This window comes from Hermetia illucens, chromosome 2 (assembly GCF_905115235.1).
Source record: "Hermetia illucens chromosome 2, iHerIll2.2.curated.20191125, whole genome shotgun sequence".
Taxonomy (NCBI): Eukaryota; Metazoa; Arthropoda; class Insecta; order Diptera; family Stratiomyidae; genus Hermetia; species Hermetia illucens.
In genome coordinates, this window is record NC_051850.1 from 45694111 (window position 1) to 45712057 (window position 17947).

The 17947-nt window shown below is 39.3% G+C and overlaps 1 protein-coding gene across 1 annotated transcript in view; it reads left to right on the forward strand.

The window, feature by feature from the left end:
* Positions 1 to 14862, forward strand: part of LOC119650356 (protein embryonic gonad-like) — a 170938-nt gene extending 156076 nt beyond the window's left edge. Inside the window, exon 3 of the mRNA XM_038053038.1 lies at positions 12841 to 14862. Coding sequence (XP_037908966.1) covers positions 12841 to 13704 — 864 coding nt within the window. The 3' untranslated portion in view covers positions 13705 to 14862. The remainder of the gene's footprint in view (positions 1 to 12840) is intronic.
* Positions 14863 to 17947: the final 3085 nt, after the last annotated feature.

The following is a 17947-nucleotide window of genomic DNA, read 5'->3' on the forward strand; positions in this document are numbered from 1 at the left end:
ACTATGATCTTGCCAGTCTTTATGTATTCCTCGGAAACCTGGATTCTTAACAGAAAAAATTGCGAACCCTTGGCCGCGTTCGAGAGAAAAATCCTCCGAAGAATTGTTGCCCCCTACATGAGCATGGACGATTCCGTAGCCTACACAACGACGAAATCTATGAGCGATACTACGACCGCCTGGTTGTGGACAAAATCTCCCTCAATAGGTTACGGTGGGCAGGTCATTTAATCCATGATCCAGCTCGAAAAATCGATAAGGGTAATATCTGTGGTAGAAAAAGAAAAGGAAGACGAGGCAGACCCTGCCTGGGATGGAGCGATGGCGTGGATCAAGATGCCAGACAGTTTTTAGAAATATCGAATTGGCGAACCTCGGCGCAAAACCGGGATGTCTGGAGTTCCTTATTAAGGCAGGCCTAGACCGGATACCGGTTGTTGCGCCGTTGGTGATGATGATGAGGAAAAAATATCAAAAATCCGTGCACTGAGAAGTCGACCGTTAATGGCTCTCACAGGTCGATCGAGTGATTTCCGAGCACATGCTAATGTTTCGTGCTGCGGCATACACTTCTGAAATCATTGCGATCTGCGCTATTTTCCGTTTCCCTGATCACCACAAGGAATTGCCTTTTGTCACGGTGTACACTACATGATTTCGGTCAGTATCACTCGCCTTGGATCCCTGTCGCGGAATGGCGATTCTTCGATTCTACACTCAACCATATATTATGTCGCCCTTTGGGACTTTTGGTCTTTTGGCTCAAGAAAAAAGCATTTTGTTTTGGCGGCCCAATGGTCGTCGATATTCTAGGGCACGTTACTCCGTGTCTCTACCGTCCGATCATCAAGATAGCATGTTTATGATTGGTCGGGTTCTTACAGCCTTCCAAAGGGTTTGACCAGGTCTTTAGCTAGAATCTTACGGAGGCGATTTCGTTTTTCGGTTTTCTTTCAGAATTTCCTCCACGAATCCTTCTTTGCCTTACGGATCTCTGTCCCGTATTTTGTGAGTGTTTGGTTATATTTCTCCCATTAACATGCATTTCTTCCGCTATTAAGTAGTTGTCGTGTTTTCTTTGATAGATTGGAAAGGTCGTGGTAGTACGACGTACATATAACTTCCTGCCAATTCCTTATAAGCCTTCGTAGGAGGTGACGATTGCTTTATAAGGTCCATTTTCTTTTCTCCCGCCATCTCTCTCCTTCTGCATTACCAAGTCCGGTTGCTTTACCGTCCACTGGCCGTACTCCTTAGATAAAAGCTGCAGAGCCTCCACCCTGAATAGCCGGCTAATTGCTGTTGTTGTGTGTGTGGTTTGCTAAGAGAAAGGTATCTGCAGTCCTTCTTTCTTTTTCAAACCAGGTTGAACCTATATTTGACAGATTATGGAAGCGGGGTGACGTTAGACTTAAGAGATCACTTATATTAATATGATTTCAGTTATTAAAGCAAGTTAATTTTACTGGCGAGGTCTCACAACTTCTTGGCTGAAAAAGAGAATACAGTAACGAGATGAAACCCTTGTTCATTTCCTTGTCAAAGGTTAATCCGCATTTTTCAACCGATCTAATGATGATGATCATCGTCATTAAAAGCATCATCGCTGCAATCATGATCATTGCCCAGATCCCAACGTCACATCATTCTATTAACATTTTTCATAGAGGTACCTACTTTCCTAGCAGCTACAAAGAGGTTCCCAGCCTTTCACGTTCAATAATGGAACTTGCTTCAATTTAGAATATTGTTTGGTTATCTGGCGCTTAATGCGATTGTAAAAACGGCAAAATGAACAAAAAGTAGATAAATGAAAGCAAAGAGAATCATAAAATACGAATTTGATCGTTTGCAAATACACCTCCACACAACGTGACTCGTATCAGAGATGATCTTCTTACGAAAGCCACCAAAGGCGATCGTCGGCAATGTGAACGAGGTTCCTCTCGGAAAAATCATTTAATTTCACCTGAAGGCATCTATCGTTGTTGAACTTTTCCCTCTGTTTTATGTGGAGCTACATTTTCAAGATTTGTAACATGAATATTACCCGAAACGAGGCAAGAAACAACAACCTGAAAGTGTGCTTGCAAAGAAACATACCTAACGGCTCCATTAAATTATCTCTTAACAGTTTTTTAACTACTTTTTCCCACCCAATCTAATTTTTCACATGCCCAACAATAGGTCGCCCCAGAACTAAATAGTGTACGGAGCGATCGTGTCTGATGATCGTTGCGATCATCATCTAGACCCGCAAATCTATTTTTGAACCATGAACACTTCCAACGTTATGTTAAAATGTCTTAAAAGATTATTTGCTACACGTAAGAAATCACTGTTGGCCAGGGCAGACGAGCTGGTCCAGCATACGCCCGGCATGTCCAGCGACCCAACCAAGGAAACCTGCGCTTGCTCTGCAACGATTAATAAGACATAAATCATTGGTTTTAATTGGCCGCCAAAAATTCTGAAATCTTTTTCGATTAAGTTCAAACGGAGTTGGATCTAAAAACTGTCATGATCTAGTTCGAAAATGATTGAGGGTGAAAGATAGCAACGAATGTGTAGTCCGCCTACTTAGGGGGGAACATGATCATTACTAGGCCAACACGCTAATCGATCGTGAGAATCAGAACAATATGAAAAGGTGGGATGAGATCTTCAAGACGTCTTAGTTACTTTTTCTGGAAGATCCGCGTGGAATCTCGATTCTTGTTCTATTGTATCTTATTTGGAAACAATCTTCCTAACGATCGGTAGATATATCATTCATCCTTCATCCTCCCCACGGTCGATGATTATTTACCTGACGGCGTAATAGCTGAACTAATCAATTTTGATATCGTTTTAATTGTAAATAATTGGTTGCGCATGATCGTCCTCCCCTCATATTGCGGCTTGGAAGCGGTTTCCTAACTCCGCTGAGATTGTTATAAAAACGATGACCTTAGAAATTAGTTCAAAGATCACTCGAGATTGGTCTGCTTTCGAGGCTTAACCAATCGGACACAAGCGGAATAGGCTACATGTGGAATAATGACTAGGCAATATCCAGGTGCTGGGCTGAAATAATAAATTCGCGAATTTGTACCTGGCCATAGTAAAGAAACTTAATTCCGAGAATTCGCTTTGGACCAAGATCGACGCTTGAGTGAGTTAATTGGATTACGAAAATTAGCTCAACACATGGCTTTGAGCCGTGTGCCTTATGACGGCGATGACGGCAATCATACTAATGGCGATGAGTTTTAGATATTTCATAAGTAGTTGAGAAGATAGCTGCGCTGATGGTTAGAAACTGGAAGGTTTGCGCTTTTGGGGCAATCCCAAAGCCTCTGGTACCAGCGGAAATACGTATGTCCGACGCGTGCATGTCGCACCAACCAGTCTCGAACTTTCACTTTAATCCCAAAAAAGAACAACCTAACAATGTGCTAATGTTGCTGCAATTACTGTTGTTAGGAATCAGCAGCCTCAGATTGGGAGTTCGCATTTGGCATAATCTACTTAAGGCCAACGGGAAAGCCACGGAGAGCACCAATAAGAAAAATAGAGTCGTAACCCAGCTTATCGCCAGGAAGAGATTTATTGATTGCCATCTCCAGTGAAAACGCTCTGATTTCATTCGCATTTATCTATGTAATGATGTTGTTGTGATTTAAATATTCATTAGATTCATTGTAGTTTGACTTCTAAGTCTTTTGTTAGGGAGATATCGGCCCGGATAAATAACGCGTGCCATATTTACTAAGAGTGAGTTATGAAAAAGTGAAGCAATCTAAAGTTAAAGATGTTTTTGTAGTTTTGAAAAATTGTTTTGCTCCAGACGGAATTTATGTAAGTAGATTAAGGCAGACGCGAAAGATACAATAAATCAAAACGTTTTTTCGGGAGCATAGTAAGCATACGTACCTTTGGTGATAAATGAATCTTATTTGGAGCAACGGGATCCTCAGTGTAACATCAGGTATTAATCAATGTTCAGAACATCTCTTTGGTGCTCTGAATGTTGGCTTAATTGGACTACTTGATCTTTAACAACAGAAGATTATCATTTATTGGGAGCTTTTTATCGCGAAGTAACTTTGAATAGTGCTAAATTTAGAATCATCAGTTAGTTTTGTCTGCGTTGTTTATTTTTAGAGAGGTAAATACCCTCTCGAACTACTAAAGTAAGTAAGGTGGTCTACTATGAAGATGACATTTAGAAGCTCTAGTCATCCTTCTTAAGTGGTGAACCTCTTCATTGCGAGGTATATGCGTAGAGAGCTAGTGTCTCAACTGAATTCCTGGAATTAAATTCTAATCTAATTCGTGATGACATCTGATTTTATATGTGGTTTTTACCAGACACCCAACATTTGTAAAGCATGAAATATGAAGATAACGATAACGAAAAACTCGCTTTTTCCGTTAGCCTTACATGAACTTAAACACCTTCAAAGGTGAAGTTCCAATTCAGAGGAAATGCAACATTTGTCACATCTTGCAAATTAACATGCATCGGAGTGCAACATAGTACAGTTTGCTGTATAGGTGAAAGCTAACCTAATGCTACTTAGCAATCATTACCGGAACAGAGACCCAGGGCCTCTCAATCGATCAAGCTATTATACTGTTTCAAGACACAGTCCGACTTCAGATGCAGACCAGTTCTTAAAAATGACATTTTCCAGCGTCTATCTAATACACAACGAGACGATGCCATCGTAAACTCAATGCTCTGGATAATGCTCTCTTAGGCACAGAAAGGTGGATCCTGGTTGAAGGAGACTTTAACGTCAGGACACCTAAATGGGGCATCGCCCATCAAGATTCTGGAGGAAAGCGGATCCAGCAAATGGCGGTGAAGACGGAACAAGTTTTAAAGGACGGATTTATTCCAGCTCTCTGGCGTCTAGGTTGCGAATTAAATATTCCTCAAAGAAGCTTCGCGCAGAAATCACTGGTGAAATCGGCGGGGGTGTGACGAGTTCTGGAAGGCTTCTTGGCAAACGATCATAAAAATCGCGTTTGAAGTATTCACGAAAGTTAGCATTATAAAATTCGTCACAGCTCTTCGAACAAGCAAGGAGAACTCTTGGGGAAGTGAAAAGGCTGCAGCTGATACTCTCGCAAATTCTGTTATAAACAATGACAGCCTCCCGGCTTTCATATCCCGGAGGGCACCCATCCGGAACAGGCCTCCTATGCACTAGGAAATGGAGAGAATTAGCGGGCTGTCTTGGAAATGTCATAAAGAATAAGAAGGAGTGTGATAAACAGAAACAAAGCTCACCACTCGCAGGAACTAGTCAACAAGGTGGATGAACAAAGCAGTCTTCTTTATGAAGAATAAAAAGGCGCCATAACCACACAGCATCGTGGGTAACACAAACCGGTATTCGATAATCACCTGGACCGGTCGGCGCATTCAAAGCTTGTCTGAAAGGTGTTTTTGTCGTTGGAAAATTACGATAATCGCACTGATCAGCGAAAGGAAAGAGGACCCTGGGTTGTCGTTGATTTTGACGGGGAGTGTTCCTCGTTAGAAACGTCATCAATTCCGTTAGATGGGTATGTTGGACCGATGGATATGTTGGACGCAGGCACTCCTTTCCATACGCCGGGCTACCATTTACGGATATTGAAGGATTTTATGGGAGATCGTTGCTTGCTTTATGAAACTTAGAAGGTCGGAGGTGGAAGGAGATCACGTCAGAGTTAACAAAGTGGTCGGCCCTGAGGGCAGATCTCTGAGACACTACTTGCGACAGCTATCAAGACATACCATGTCAAAAGAGACGCACCTGGTTGGCGATGTAGATAATGTTGTGATATTTGTTAACGAACGAACCGATCAAGTAGACTTTGCGCATAATTACGATAAGTAAGCAGAGAAATCAAAATACTCATTTTGGCTAAAAAAGAATCCCAATTTTATAACACTCGATTCGAGGATGCGTTGTTTCGAGCATATCGAAACAATGTCGGACAGTTGTAAGACTTACTTATATTGACATGGCTTCTTAGCTCGACGCTGTTTCTTCTGCTTTATGGTGCGTAAATACGAACTGATATTGTTACCGTAAGGATGAATCGTAATCAAATCGAAATTGAGAGTCTCGTTTAGCTATCGTACTATCGTCAGAAGTTCCAAGCAGACATAGAAGCTTTTTTCGGGCAACATTGTCAGTGGGATACTGAGATGTGTGTCGGATAAAGCCGAGATTACATTCGAGTTCTTCCTCCAACGGGCAAAACTTATCTTGACAATCTTTGAATTGACCGATTCCCTTTCTTTTAGTTTTCCAGTTGGTGAAAGGAATTCCTTGACTTGAAGAGGTTTTTCGGATCATCTCAGCCCCAAAACGTTTTTCATTTTCCCTTTTTCTTATCTGCGGACTCGCGGTTCCTCGTATTGAATAGAATTATTTCGTTTGTGTAATCCTTGTCAACTCATTTAATATTATTCGGCATTTGCTTTTTTGCTAGCGAAACTCCTTCTTCATAATCATTAACTTGACTAACTAAATTTATATTTGGGGTTAGGTAGTTTTCTTTCACTGTTTGACGGTCTGAAAGTGATCTACGATTCGAGTCAGTTGAGACCTTTCATTTTCTGGGAGTTCCCTCTCTAAGCCGCTTTCCTCTCCTTGTAATAACCAGATGAGGGTGGAGAGAATGAGCCCATCTTCGCCTGGTTTTTGTAGTTTTACGATGGTCAAAGCATGGTTATTCCTGTAAGTCATACTGCTTATCGTTGCGCCGTACATTCTGAGTGTTCTCTGACTGGTCTAAAGTTTTATGGAATTTTCATTTTGAAGCATCTATTGCCAGTACTGCACCCTATATTTTCCAATATTTTTTCCGTTAGGATATCCTAGAGCCATGCTTTACCTTAACAAACCTTTTTCTTTGATTTGGGTTAGAATTTTGATTTTCGCCGGTCGATCTTCGACCAAACTTCGTTTTCCAATGTGGGTCGAGAAGTGACTCTTTCCTCTTATTTTCCCATTAACATGTTTATGTCAGCAGAGAAACAATGATGCCAGCTGATAGCTTCCTGGTAACATATTTTAATGCTAAAATTAAGAAGATTGGAGCCAAATTCTGCCCGCTGCTTTTGAAATTCAGTGTTTGACATTGTGGTTAACGAATGAAGTCGGATAACTTTTGATGAGTTTTATAAAGAGTAGAGATATTCATGATAAATCTTCTCACAATTTCTATCAATAAAATCAAAGGCATTCTGGATGCCACCAACTATCCAGTGCCTTAATACCTCGTATTTTCCCGGGACCGGGGGATGGGGGGGGGCGGATTATGTGAGGCATGGTAGGTCAATCACACCTATGAGCCACAATGGTCAATTTCCGGTCATGCGCTTTATCTTTTTTCCAAGATTTTTCCAGTAGCGTGTGTCCCTCCTCCATTGTTCTACGCCATGTAGCGCTTGGGCAGTTCATTTGTCAACCATCCAGGTATAGACTGTTCCATTACATGGCATAGGGCGAGTTTTCTCATTTTCTTAGTATGTGGTCTAGTAATTTCAAAACTGACAATCAAGCCCGCTGTCCTATGCTGTTTGATTGTGGTGTAGACAAAGATAATTTCAATTTCGTTTGGAAAAATAGTTCGTATCCACATGCTCGGTGGCTTGACATATTATCCTCAAATCTTATTTCAAAACTGATGTTTTCGAAACTACTAATCGAGGGTTTCCGTTTGATACTTCACATGTTCAAACACGGTGAAGAAATGTATACTTTTCTTTGGCTGGCATAGGGAGCCGCCTTAAATTCAACCTAGAATGATGTCATTTCCTGCAAGCATGAAGGCTCGTAGTTACAATTTTTCCAAAAATTTCTTATTTGTAAATATCACGGCCTTCGAGGAAAGTGTGTGTGATCGTAGAAACAGGCCGAAAGATGGACATAGAGGGCTGACAGATGTGCAGATGTAACGGCGACTTATTATTGGAGCTTAAACTGGATCACGATGGAGGTAAAGGTCTATAAAGAAAGTTGAAATGCCTCTAGGTGACGCAGTGCCGGTCCAAATGAATAAGGATTCAGTAGTGATTGAGTGTACGAAACCATCATGAAGCCCGAAATCTGTTAAACCCCAATTTCAACTAGGGCTACAATCAAAGAGTGAATGTGTTACGTACGATAACATAAGATACCATTGATACATTTTCTCATTGAACTATCAAAAGTGGCAGCAGCCAAAGTGCAAACGGTATAGACCGGTGCATAAATTCTTCTAGTGCTGACAATTTAGCTACATGGTGAAAGCCTGCCCTAATTTGCGAGTCAGATCCCACCTATATTGTAAATACATATAGAGAAGAGGAGCATTTTCCGAAGAACTTCAGCGAAAAACCCATATGTGTGTTTTGCAGGAAGATGAAGGTACCACCGGCCACAATGGCGAAGGTAGTAAATGCAAAGTACTCTGCTGCGATATGTAGCTTCAGTAAAAGAGAACAGATTTATACATGTTAGAATAGGACGCATACCTATCTGTAGCATTGAACCTGTCGTTGATTTTAGCAAATGGTATGACCAAGCGACCTAGGATATTACGGATTACAGTGAAGTTTTTTCTGGGAAGAAGATTGTACTGCAACACTGACAATGGACAGATTGTGTCTTTGGCGTTTTTTGTGGATAATTATTATGGATTTGCGGTTTCTCATCAAAGACTAGATTGAACATTGTATATGTAGGAGCAGAGCTGCATGTTGGCTTTGGGGCTGTGGAAGTCCAAAGCAGTCCGCCATGAACCAGATGGTGAACTCACAGCCTATTCAATCTCAAAACTCTCAGCCAGAATACTGGCGCCACACCCTACGTTGTAACCACTGTGGGTTTGATCCGTGTTATTGGGATAACAATGGCAGCAAAATACCTGGGCTTTATCGAGATTTACGCAAATTAAGCAATATGGGAAGCAGATCAGCACGAATAGAAATGAGACAATAGAGGAAATTAAATTGGCGCAACTAATGTTTAAATCCATAGAAGTAGTGATCGTGACTAACCGCAAAAATACATTGAGTGTACAGCAACTAAAGTATCCTCCATCAAACATTTGTGGGCGAAGACAATGCAGTGTTTACTGGAGAACATCAGGAAGAGTAGCATCCATGTTAGCAAGGATACTCTCCATTATAGGCATCTTGGTAAAACGTCTGCAATCGAAGTGTCTACCGTATTTCCTCCTAGGTAGGAATCTATAGCAGAATGGCGAAGGATATGGGATGGATACAAACTAGCATTTTGATATTCCTTATTATTTCAGGCATTCGAAGATGGGTTAGAAGAAATCCCAGTGAATGATACTACGAGGTGACAACGGTTCAACATTCTGTGCTGGATGCGTTAACACAATTGAGTGAGCTTAACGTACGCGTAACAAGATTGGAGTCTGCCGCAGGAAGGCGCTTGACATTTGAAAATTTATACTGAGACAATAGAGGCTGGGAAATAAATCGAATTAATTGTACAACTATTCATGAACAGTTAAGTCAAGAAGAATTCAACGAACTGCATTTGCGGACTGTTCCAGCCTCACGACACAATGCTTTAGAGCCCCATGAGAAAAGTAGAAAGAAAAAACGTTGTTTTTAGCGAATAAACCACATGGCAGTAGCCACGATGGAAGAAAAAACAAGGGGAGTGCCTAATAATAAATCAATCTTAATAAGGTGTTTTCCAAAAATCCTCATGCGGGAAAGGCAATAATATGAAATTAGACACTGAGCGCAGCAAAGAAGTGAAGAGGAGACACATATATTTTTCTCTATAATCTCACGTCAATAATTGGACTACTAAATAAATTATTTAATTTTTATACTAATTACATAACTTTTCGTTAATTGGCGTAAATTTGATTATTTACTGTATTCGTTTTATGTGATCTTTTAGAACCAAACCTGTCCGTTTTCTAGGGCGTTTATATTGACCTGCCACACTCCACAAAGGTGGTCTTTCGCAGAAATTATTTTGTTTAATGATTTAATATAGCGAATCCTAAACAAATAGCCATACGGTTGCAATTCTACTGATATCGAATTAAAAGACCTTGCTATTTAAATTGCCGCAACTGCAATTTTTCTATTGTTGTAACCCCATATCAATTGCAAATGTTCTCTATATGATGTGATCATGGCGTGCTCGTCACTGGTCCAACGCAACATCTACGTCTTCATTACTGTGAGGCGCTGTTCATTGTCTTTGGTAGTCAGCCAGTAATCTGAACAATAGATGGCGGACGGCACTATGGTAGATGTTAAACTCGAAACGTTTGTTGATGTGTCGGTCATAATGAACGCCAGTTATGGAACGCTGCTTTATCAAAGTTGCTTTCATGTGTAAAGCAAATTGATAACGCAGTTCACCATTGGCCGGTAGTATGGATTCCAGATATATTTAAATTACTGGTTCTGTACAGTTTGCTACCACTACCTTTCGGTGGCGAATATTTTAAATTCAACCTTAGACGGTGTCAGATGAGGTAATCATTCGACATTTAGGCCGACAGAGATACGAAGAGGTATGAAGTGGCTTTGATATACTTGTCATAGTTGGAACTTTTCGGATTGGTGTAGAGCAATTTAACCCAGCGCAGAAGTTCTTTTGGCACTGCGTATTTTTGTAAAGTAAATCACATTTCACACTATCAAACTTCTACTCTTGATCTTGGAATGCAATTAGGAAACTGCTACTTCACACAGCAGTTCGTCATGAGTAATTACGCAGCGTATATTGCATCAATAACTCTGAAATTATTAAAGAACAAGTCGGGAAACCGAAACTTGTACGCTTTAGGTATGAAAGGTTTTTGTATTTCTTTTATAAAAACATTTGTCACATTAGTATGTAGCACGTACATATGCATATATTATGCGAGAATATACCCTTCCGCGTGATACTGGCATTCAAACTCTTGAATTTGCACAGAAGCGACAACTTTGACTTATTATAACTTTGTTAATGTTAGTGCAATTTCCATCAAATTTGGTAGGATCATATATATATGCAGCCTCCATTCCACTAGGATAAACTTAAGGGGGCTCTGCATTCATTCAAATTCAAAAATGATAATAATGCACTATTATTAACTTTACTTGAATAGATATCGGTAAGGAGGGCATTTCGGAGCCTAGCCACCATATAGTGGCAGCCTCTTGACTTTTTTCAGATTTGTCGGATGAGTTGTTTCTGAGAATGGGTACGTAAAAGAAATGATCATTTCCTATCCCCCGCACTCCCCATCTTTCCAAAAAATGTTAAAACTAAGACTGGGTTCCGAAAGTACCTACCGAAACCTTTGATTTGATACCCCATATTTTACGCCCTTCCTTTCGTATCTATAAGAACTCATCCCCTCTTGAATTCCGCGTAGAATGATGTAATTCACTGTGGAGTGAGGTTTCACAGTTCCTACCTTTCTACCAAATTTGGTGTCAATTGCTATACCCGTTTCCTAGAAAAATGCATGTGACGGACAGAAGCGTAAGGAAACCACGCCCGTATCAGCATAGGGAAGCATTCCATGCTTCAAAACCATTAATCAAATACTTTGGAGTTATAATATATGTGAGGCTGACTTTCAAGCGGCCTTTACATCTTTGCTCTAAGGCGTCTAATGTTAGCGTGGCCTGGAAAGGATGATGGCAAATATTGGAGAGCCGTGATGCGCTTGAAGACTATTTATAGCTAGAGTGGTGACCTGTATACTGCTCCACACAGCGTTAATTTAACAACTGCTTTTCATACCGCATTCCGGTGGTTTTAGTGAGTAAAAATCCCAAACGCAGATACATGTGTACATGTGTCTTTGGAAGATTTCTACCTCCGGAAAAAAAAGATAGACAGACAAACAGACATTAAATTAATTTTGATAAGGTTTTGTTTTACATAAAACCTTGAAAACCATTGGGTTTACAATTATTTGAACGATGTCTCATTAATTTCTGTGATGCTGATGGGAAGAACTGCTCTAAATATTAGCGTGTGAAAGCAAAGTCATTAGCAGAACAGAACATATGAGTTGACATCTGCTTTTAACAAGTCGATAAACACAATCCCGAATAAACACTGCGTTGTGACAATCGCATAGGTGATTCTCTTTTCTTATGAAATCGCCACGCTTCAATTCATGACGGGCAAGTCCGTTTCTCTCATTACTTTATTGGTAGCATGAACGGCAGAACAGCAATCACCAGTATCTTTATGGATGCGACGGTCACATAGGAAAAGGTTTTATGCATGTCACTTTGCGTGTTCCAAATCTCTCTCTTCCATGACAAATGAAAAACGTTTGATGATGGCATACCTTACCTACTGTAGGTAATCCGCCTGAATAATAAGGTGCACCTGTATAGATCCAATATTTAGTATTTGAGGATTTCCGTTGGGCCTTGTTTATGTTTGCTTATCTCCTATTCACTCCTTTGTGGAGAATAGGCAATCACATAGTTAGACTGTGCTTCAGTTTCATTATCATTACACTTAATGCTGTGTAAGTAAAAGGCTCACAACGGCCATAACTATCCACGACGACTGGGATTCGATCCCAACGAAATCGAAAGCCCTGCGCTCTAACACTCCGCTTTCAACAACATTCATTAAATTTAGCACAAATAATCCCATTTTAATGCATACCTTTATAGTCACTGTTTAAATTTGTTAATAAATTTCACTTATGATAGAAAGTTTGTATTTATATGCATACAATGTTCACAGTCTATTCAAATTTATATCTTAGAAGTACTTTCAACTAAAACTCAATCATCCATATCTTCTTTTAAAATTTAACTAATAAAATATTCATTTTCTATTTCAGTCATTTTTCGGCCGAACATATAACAACCTCTCATCGATCTCAGAATGTAAAAATAATGGCGAATGCGTAATCAACAAAAAGAATCGAACTGCATGCAAAGCATGCCGCTTACGAAAATGTCTATACGTTGGAATGTCAAAGAGCGGTTCCCGATATGGTCGCCGTTCGAACTGGTTCAAAATACATTGCCTTCTACAAGAACAGCAACAGCAGCAGCAACCGTCAACCCTACCACAAATATTGCAGTCACAAAACCATCCGCTAGCCAGTCAACTAAGCTATCTGCATTGCAGCCAACAACAACAGCCATCTCACCAAAATAACAACAAAACTCCATCCCCATTGAAGTCTCCACTTCCGTCCAGTCCATGTATGCTAACAAATCCTTTTCTCTCTGTTGGAAGGCACTTACTTAACGGAAGCCATATGTGTATGGACAAGACTGCAGCCGGACCCAACAGAGTTAGCAGTAATTCATCAAGTGATTCAGGAGCGTCATCTGCAGACCCTGAAGATAGTATTGTTAGTAATAAGGATATATATGGTAGTCCTGTAGTCGATCAACCTTTTAACTGTAAGCCGATGGCAAAGAAACTGGACCCTGTTCGAAGTATATCTGAGCCGCTGAATCCTTATCTAGTATTACCGCACGTCACAATATCACCTGCGTCACCTCGATCGCCTCCAACCTCCTTAAGCGTACCAATTTCTTCAAGTGGAATTCAAGAGGAACCAATCGATTTGTCCGTTAAATCTCAGAAACGCAGCCGAACTGCATCTCCTATCCATAACACGACAGAGAATGTGCCTAAGTTGACGCCCTTGGATTTGACACTAGTTCGATCGAATTCTCTTTCGGGGTAGAATATGTAGTATTTTTTTACGTGATTGAATTTTCATATTTTAGTACTATTGATGAATAATGATTGATTAGATATATAAATATAACTAAATCTTTCGTGTTGTTACGGAGAAGTTGTGTTCCTATCATAAGAGTGCCATACAAGGTGCACATTTATGGCCAGTTCTGTTCTTAAAACTAAAGTCTCCAAATAAATGTCATCAGGGACGGGACTCTTTGCCAGTTTAATAATTATAATTATTCTATTTTATAATATCGATTTAAGTAAATGCAATTTTGATGTAGAAAATTGGTGCCAGAATTGATTGATGTACAAAAGATAACGAAAGACCAGTGAATAGTACGTTAAACATTGAGAATCTCATCTTTATGTCATAGCTTTGGAAGAATCTGTAGATATATACAGTTTTTATGTGCTAAACCATGTGTTCAAAACTTACATACAAAAACCTAATACAAAGTCTTTGTTTTCAAATTACAAACGCACAATAAGCACAAACGGTTGAATAAAAAGTGAAGAAATTAGAATATTCCTTATTATTATTTATAAATTGTATTGTTCAACGAAAGGGGCTATGAATTAATTTGACTGACAATTGGTTTCAATAAAGTTCTGGAAAAGATAGCAGAGAAGTTACTTAGATTCGAAATATAAACTCACGATCCATGTTTTTTATTTATATATATTTTTATTATTTTTCTGTACTGTACACTCAACATATACAATAGATACATATGAAGATAAAAAGAATTATCTGTTTGTCTCAATAGTTTGTAATAGTTATAATTCAATTAGATAATCGCTCTAGTAAAATTGGTTGTTTTGTTTTGTGCTATTTCATAGTAATTTATTGTTTCAATTTACTTTTATTTAAACTGTTTTTTAATCAGTGCTATCTGTATGCGAATACGAAAGATATCCTTAAATATCTAAAGTAGTCTCAAATGATGAGTTTTATTTAGAACGAATTTTGTATTTTTTGTGAATTTTTTTAATTTATTTTTACGTCGGTACTTATTTATATTTTATTATAATATATGTAGATTTGAGATCTAAAATTAGAGATGTGTATATTTTTGTTGTTATATTTTTTCGTGTTGATATGATTTTCTTGCATATGTATATGGTCATATTTTCTTGTTTTGTATAAAGTTATTTTAGTGGATATTTTTTGTGCGATTGTTATGAGAGGATGGTCATAAATCAAGTTTTGTAGATTGATTTTCGTAAATATATTTTTGTTTTAAAATTTATCGTAGTTTAGTGTGTTTTATTTTTTCTATATTGCCAAAATTAGATGAACCTAAAGTCATCAATTATTAACAGATTTTCAAATTTCCAATTTTCCGGGGATGATCATCAAAATACTTTTGAAAATCGTAATAATTGGAAATGAAAAAAAAAATGGAGCTAAAAAATGGAATTTTTAATTTGAAACACAAAACCGCGCCAAATGGGGCCGTGTTTTTGATTTGCAAAATATCGTCGAAAATATTCTCGATCTTAATAAGATTATAAATCAACTGATCTTGTATCTTTTGGATTTAATTCACTTTTTTTATTCTAAGAGGTCCAAATTCGAGTAAAATGCTTCCAATATTGACCGAAGTGTTTGAACGTGGACGCTCCGGCTGTGTTTGTATAGGATTTATACTTTATTCTCAAAAGTACTTTCACTTATAAGTTCAATCCAACGCACTGAAATAAGTTGTATATTTGGAAGGGGTGTCTGGCGTGAGATTAGTTCCCCGAGAGCACCCCCTGATTATCATCGTTGCGCTACCAGACTGCTAAATTTGGTCTCACCTGTTAACTTTGTTATAATTATGAAACCTGATACAGATCACAGAATAGATCTTGAACCGCAGATACTCACTAGACAAGTGAAATTTTTCCAAAGTCTTTCCCATTTTATCTGTGAGAACCATTTAAGTAGAAGATATATTTTTCAAACTCGTCTTCTATAGTAAACCCTGCCAAGGCCAGCGAGCTAGGCACATTGCGTTGTCAGAGAGAATCACTGTAGCTTTCTTTCATTCTGCTAGCCCATCTGTGTGTGTGTTTGAGGTCGGGAAAGACATAACCTCTGAACACTCAGTGGATGTGATGCTACCCATTGCAAGTATCAAAGATCTGATGTCTGATTTGTCCACGGGCGGGGCATTCACATAGAAAAACATCCATGGATTTCGCTTTCTCCTCCCAAAGGGACATATATCACCTTGAACGATTCCTATTACGAACAGCTAGTAAATTATAGCCAGTTGGAATGTTTGTGTCTAGTAGCATTAAGGAAAATTAAGCCCTCTTTTGCCAAGGTATCGAAAAATTCATTTCCCTCTACACCACAGTGACCAGGTTCTCCGAGTAGTTTACTAAAGGAAGAAGCCTACTTCTCGATTTTACTCGAGAGGTAGACTCCTGCTCCAGAACCCTGTTCTGTTTTCGAACCATCGGTTTAGAAATCTTCGCTGGATTTCACCAAGCATTCTTCCGGTTCGCGGCAGTTTTCTCTATATTTCAGGATAACTTCAAACCAATGTCTGTCTCAAAAGTCGTTGTAAAAACTGGATTCAGTTCTCTCAGTAACGCACCCGATGCTTGGTGCTGCCCTATAGATCTAGGTGCTATATATAGGTGAATATATGTATATATCTAAAGGGTGCAAACTAAGTAATGCACCTAGAGCTGTGTCGGATGTTGTGTTCATGGTACCAGTAATATAAAGACACCCAGCCTTTGCAGTGTAGCTGCTTTACAGTGGAAGTTGCCCCACATTAACTCACGATACTACAGATGCACCCAGCAAACATCGATCTAATTATAGCAACATATACCACATGAGACCTAAGACACCATGTCGAGGAGGGTCCGCATGTGCAGCCCATAAGCTGTGAGAACTCGTTTCATCCTCACCTCTACATGTTTATTCCAAAGAAGCTTTTTTGTAAAGAATTACTCCCACATATTTCATTTTTTCGGAGAGTTGGAGTATAATACCCCTCATCTCTAGAAGACCAAGTCCATCCAAATTCCTCCTTTTTGTAAATAATACCAGCATGGTTTCATCAATCAAATCAAGGGCGCGTTGTAACTTTTTACACCCAGTTCTCAGATCGCGACCAATCGGTATGTTAGTACTGACATGCTATCAGTATAAGCTTGAGTTTGTACTGGCGAATTTTTCAGTTCACATAGTAGTAAGTTTATCAATATGCTCCACAGAAGCGGCGATAGCACATCTCCTTGGGAGCACTTCTGTTGTCACGTAGCGATCAACCCCCACTTCAGTATATAGCTATCACTCCATTAGCATAGATCTACTTAATTAGAGTGTCATCAACACTATGCTCTCTGGCGGCATCACAAAATTTGTGGAAAGGCGCCCAGTCAAACGCCTTTTCGATGTCCATAAACAGCCATTCGAGTACTCGTCTTTCAGAATTGTTTCCTTTATTTTTGAAACCAAAGAGTGAAGAGCAGACCCACAGGACTTTCCACGCTAACAAGCGTGCTGAGTTTCATTTAGTGGGTACGACCTTACCGCCTTTCCACATATGAAGTCCTATTAGTCTCTCCAGACATTTCAGCGAAACTGATATTAAGCTGATTCGTCTGAAGTTCTTTAGACGTAAATAGCCATTTTTCCCGGGTTTAAATATGAAGATAACCTTAACCTCCTGCCAAAAGCAAGGCACGTAGCCTAGAGCAAGAGATGTATGAAAAATATTTTTTGGAAGTTGCTCTAAATGCTCTTTACCATTTTTTAGCTTCGCCAAATAGATGCCAGTCATGCCAGGTTTGAAGTTTTCAAAGGATTGTATAGCAGCTCTCATCTTTTCATTGGTGGCAACCAATGCTTTGATTCTCCTTGCGATACCTTCGAGTTGGAAGGTTTGCTGAAATCGCCAATTCTCTCTCTCCCATCTCTGACATCTGTTCTGCGAAATTGATGTTAAGCTGATTTGTCTGAAGTTACTTGGATGTAAATAGCCATCTTTCCCGGGCTTAAGTATGAAGATAATCTTAACCTTCTGCCAAAAGTAAGGCACGTAGCCCAGAGTAAGAGATGTACGAAAAATATTTCTTGGAAGTTGCTCTAAGTGCTCTATATACCCTCCTTTAGCATTGCCAAATACATGCCAGTCATGCCAGGTTTGAAATGTTCAAAAGATTGTATAGCGGCTTTTATCTTTTCATTGCTGACAACCACCCTCCAATATTCCAATTCCCTTTGCGATACC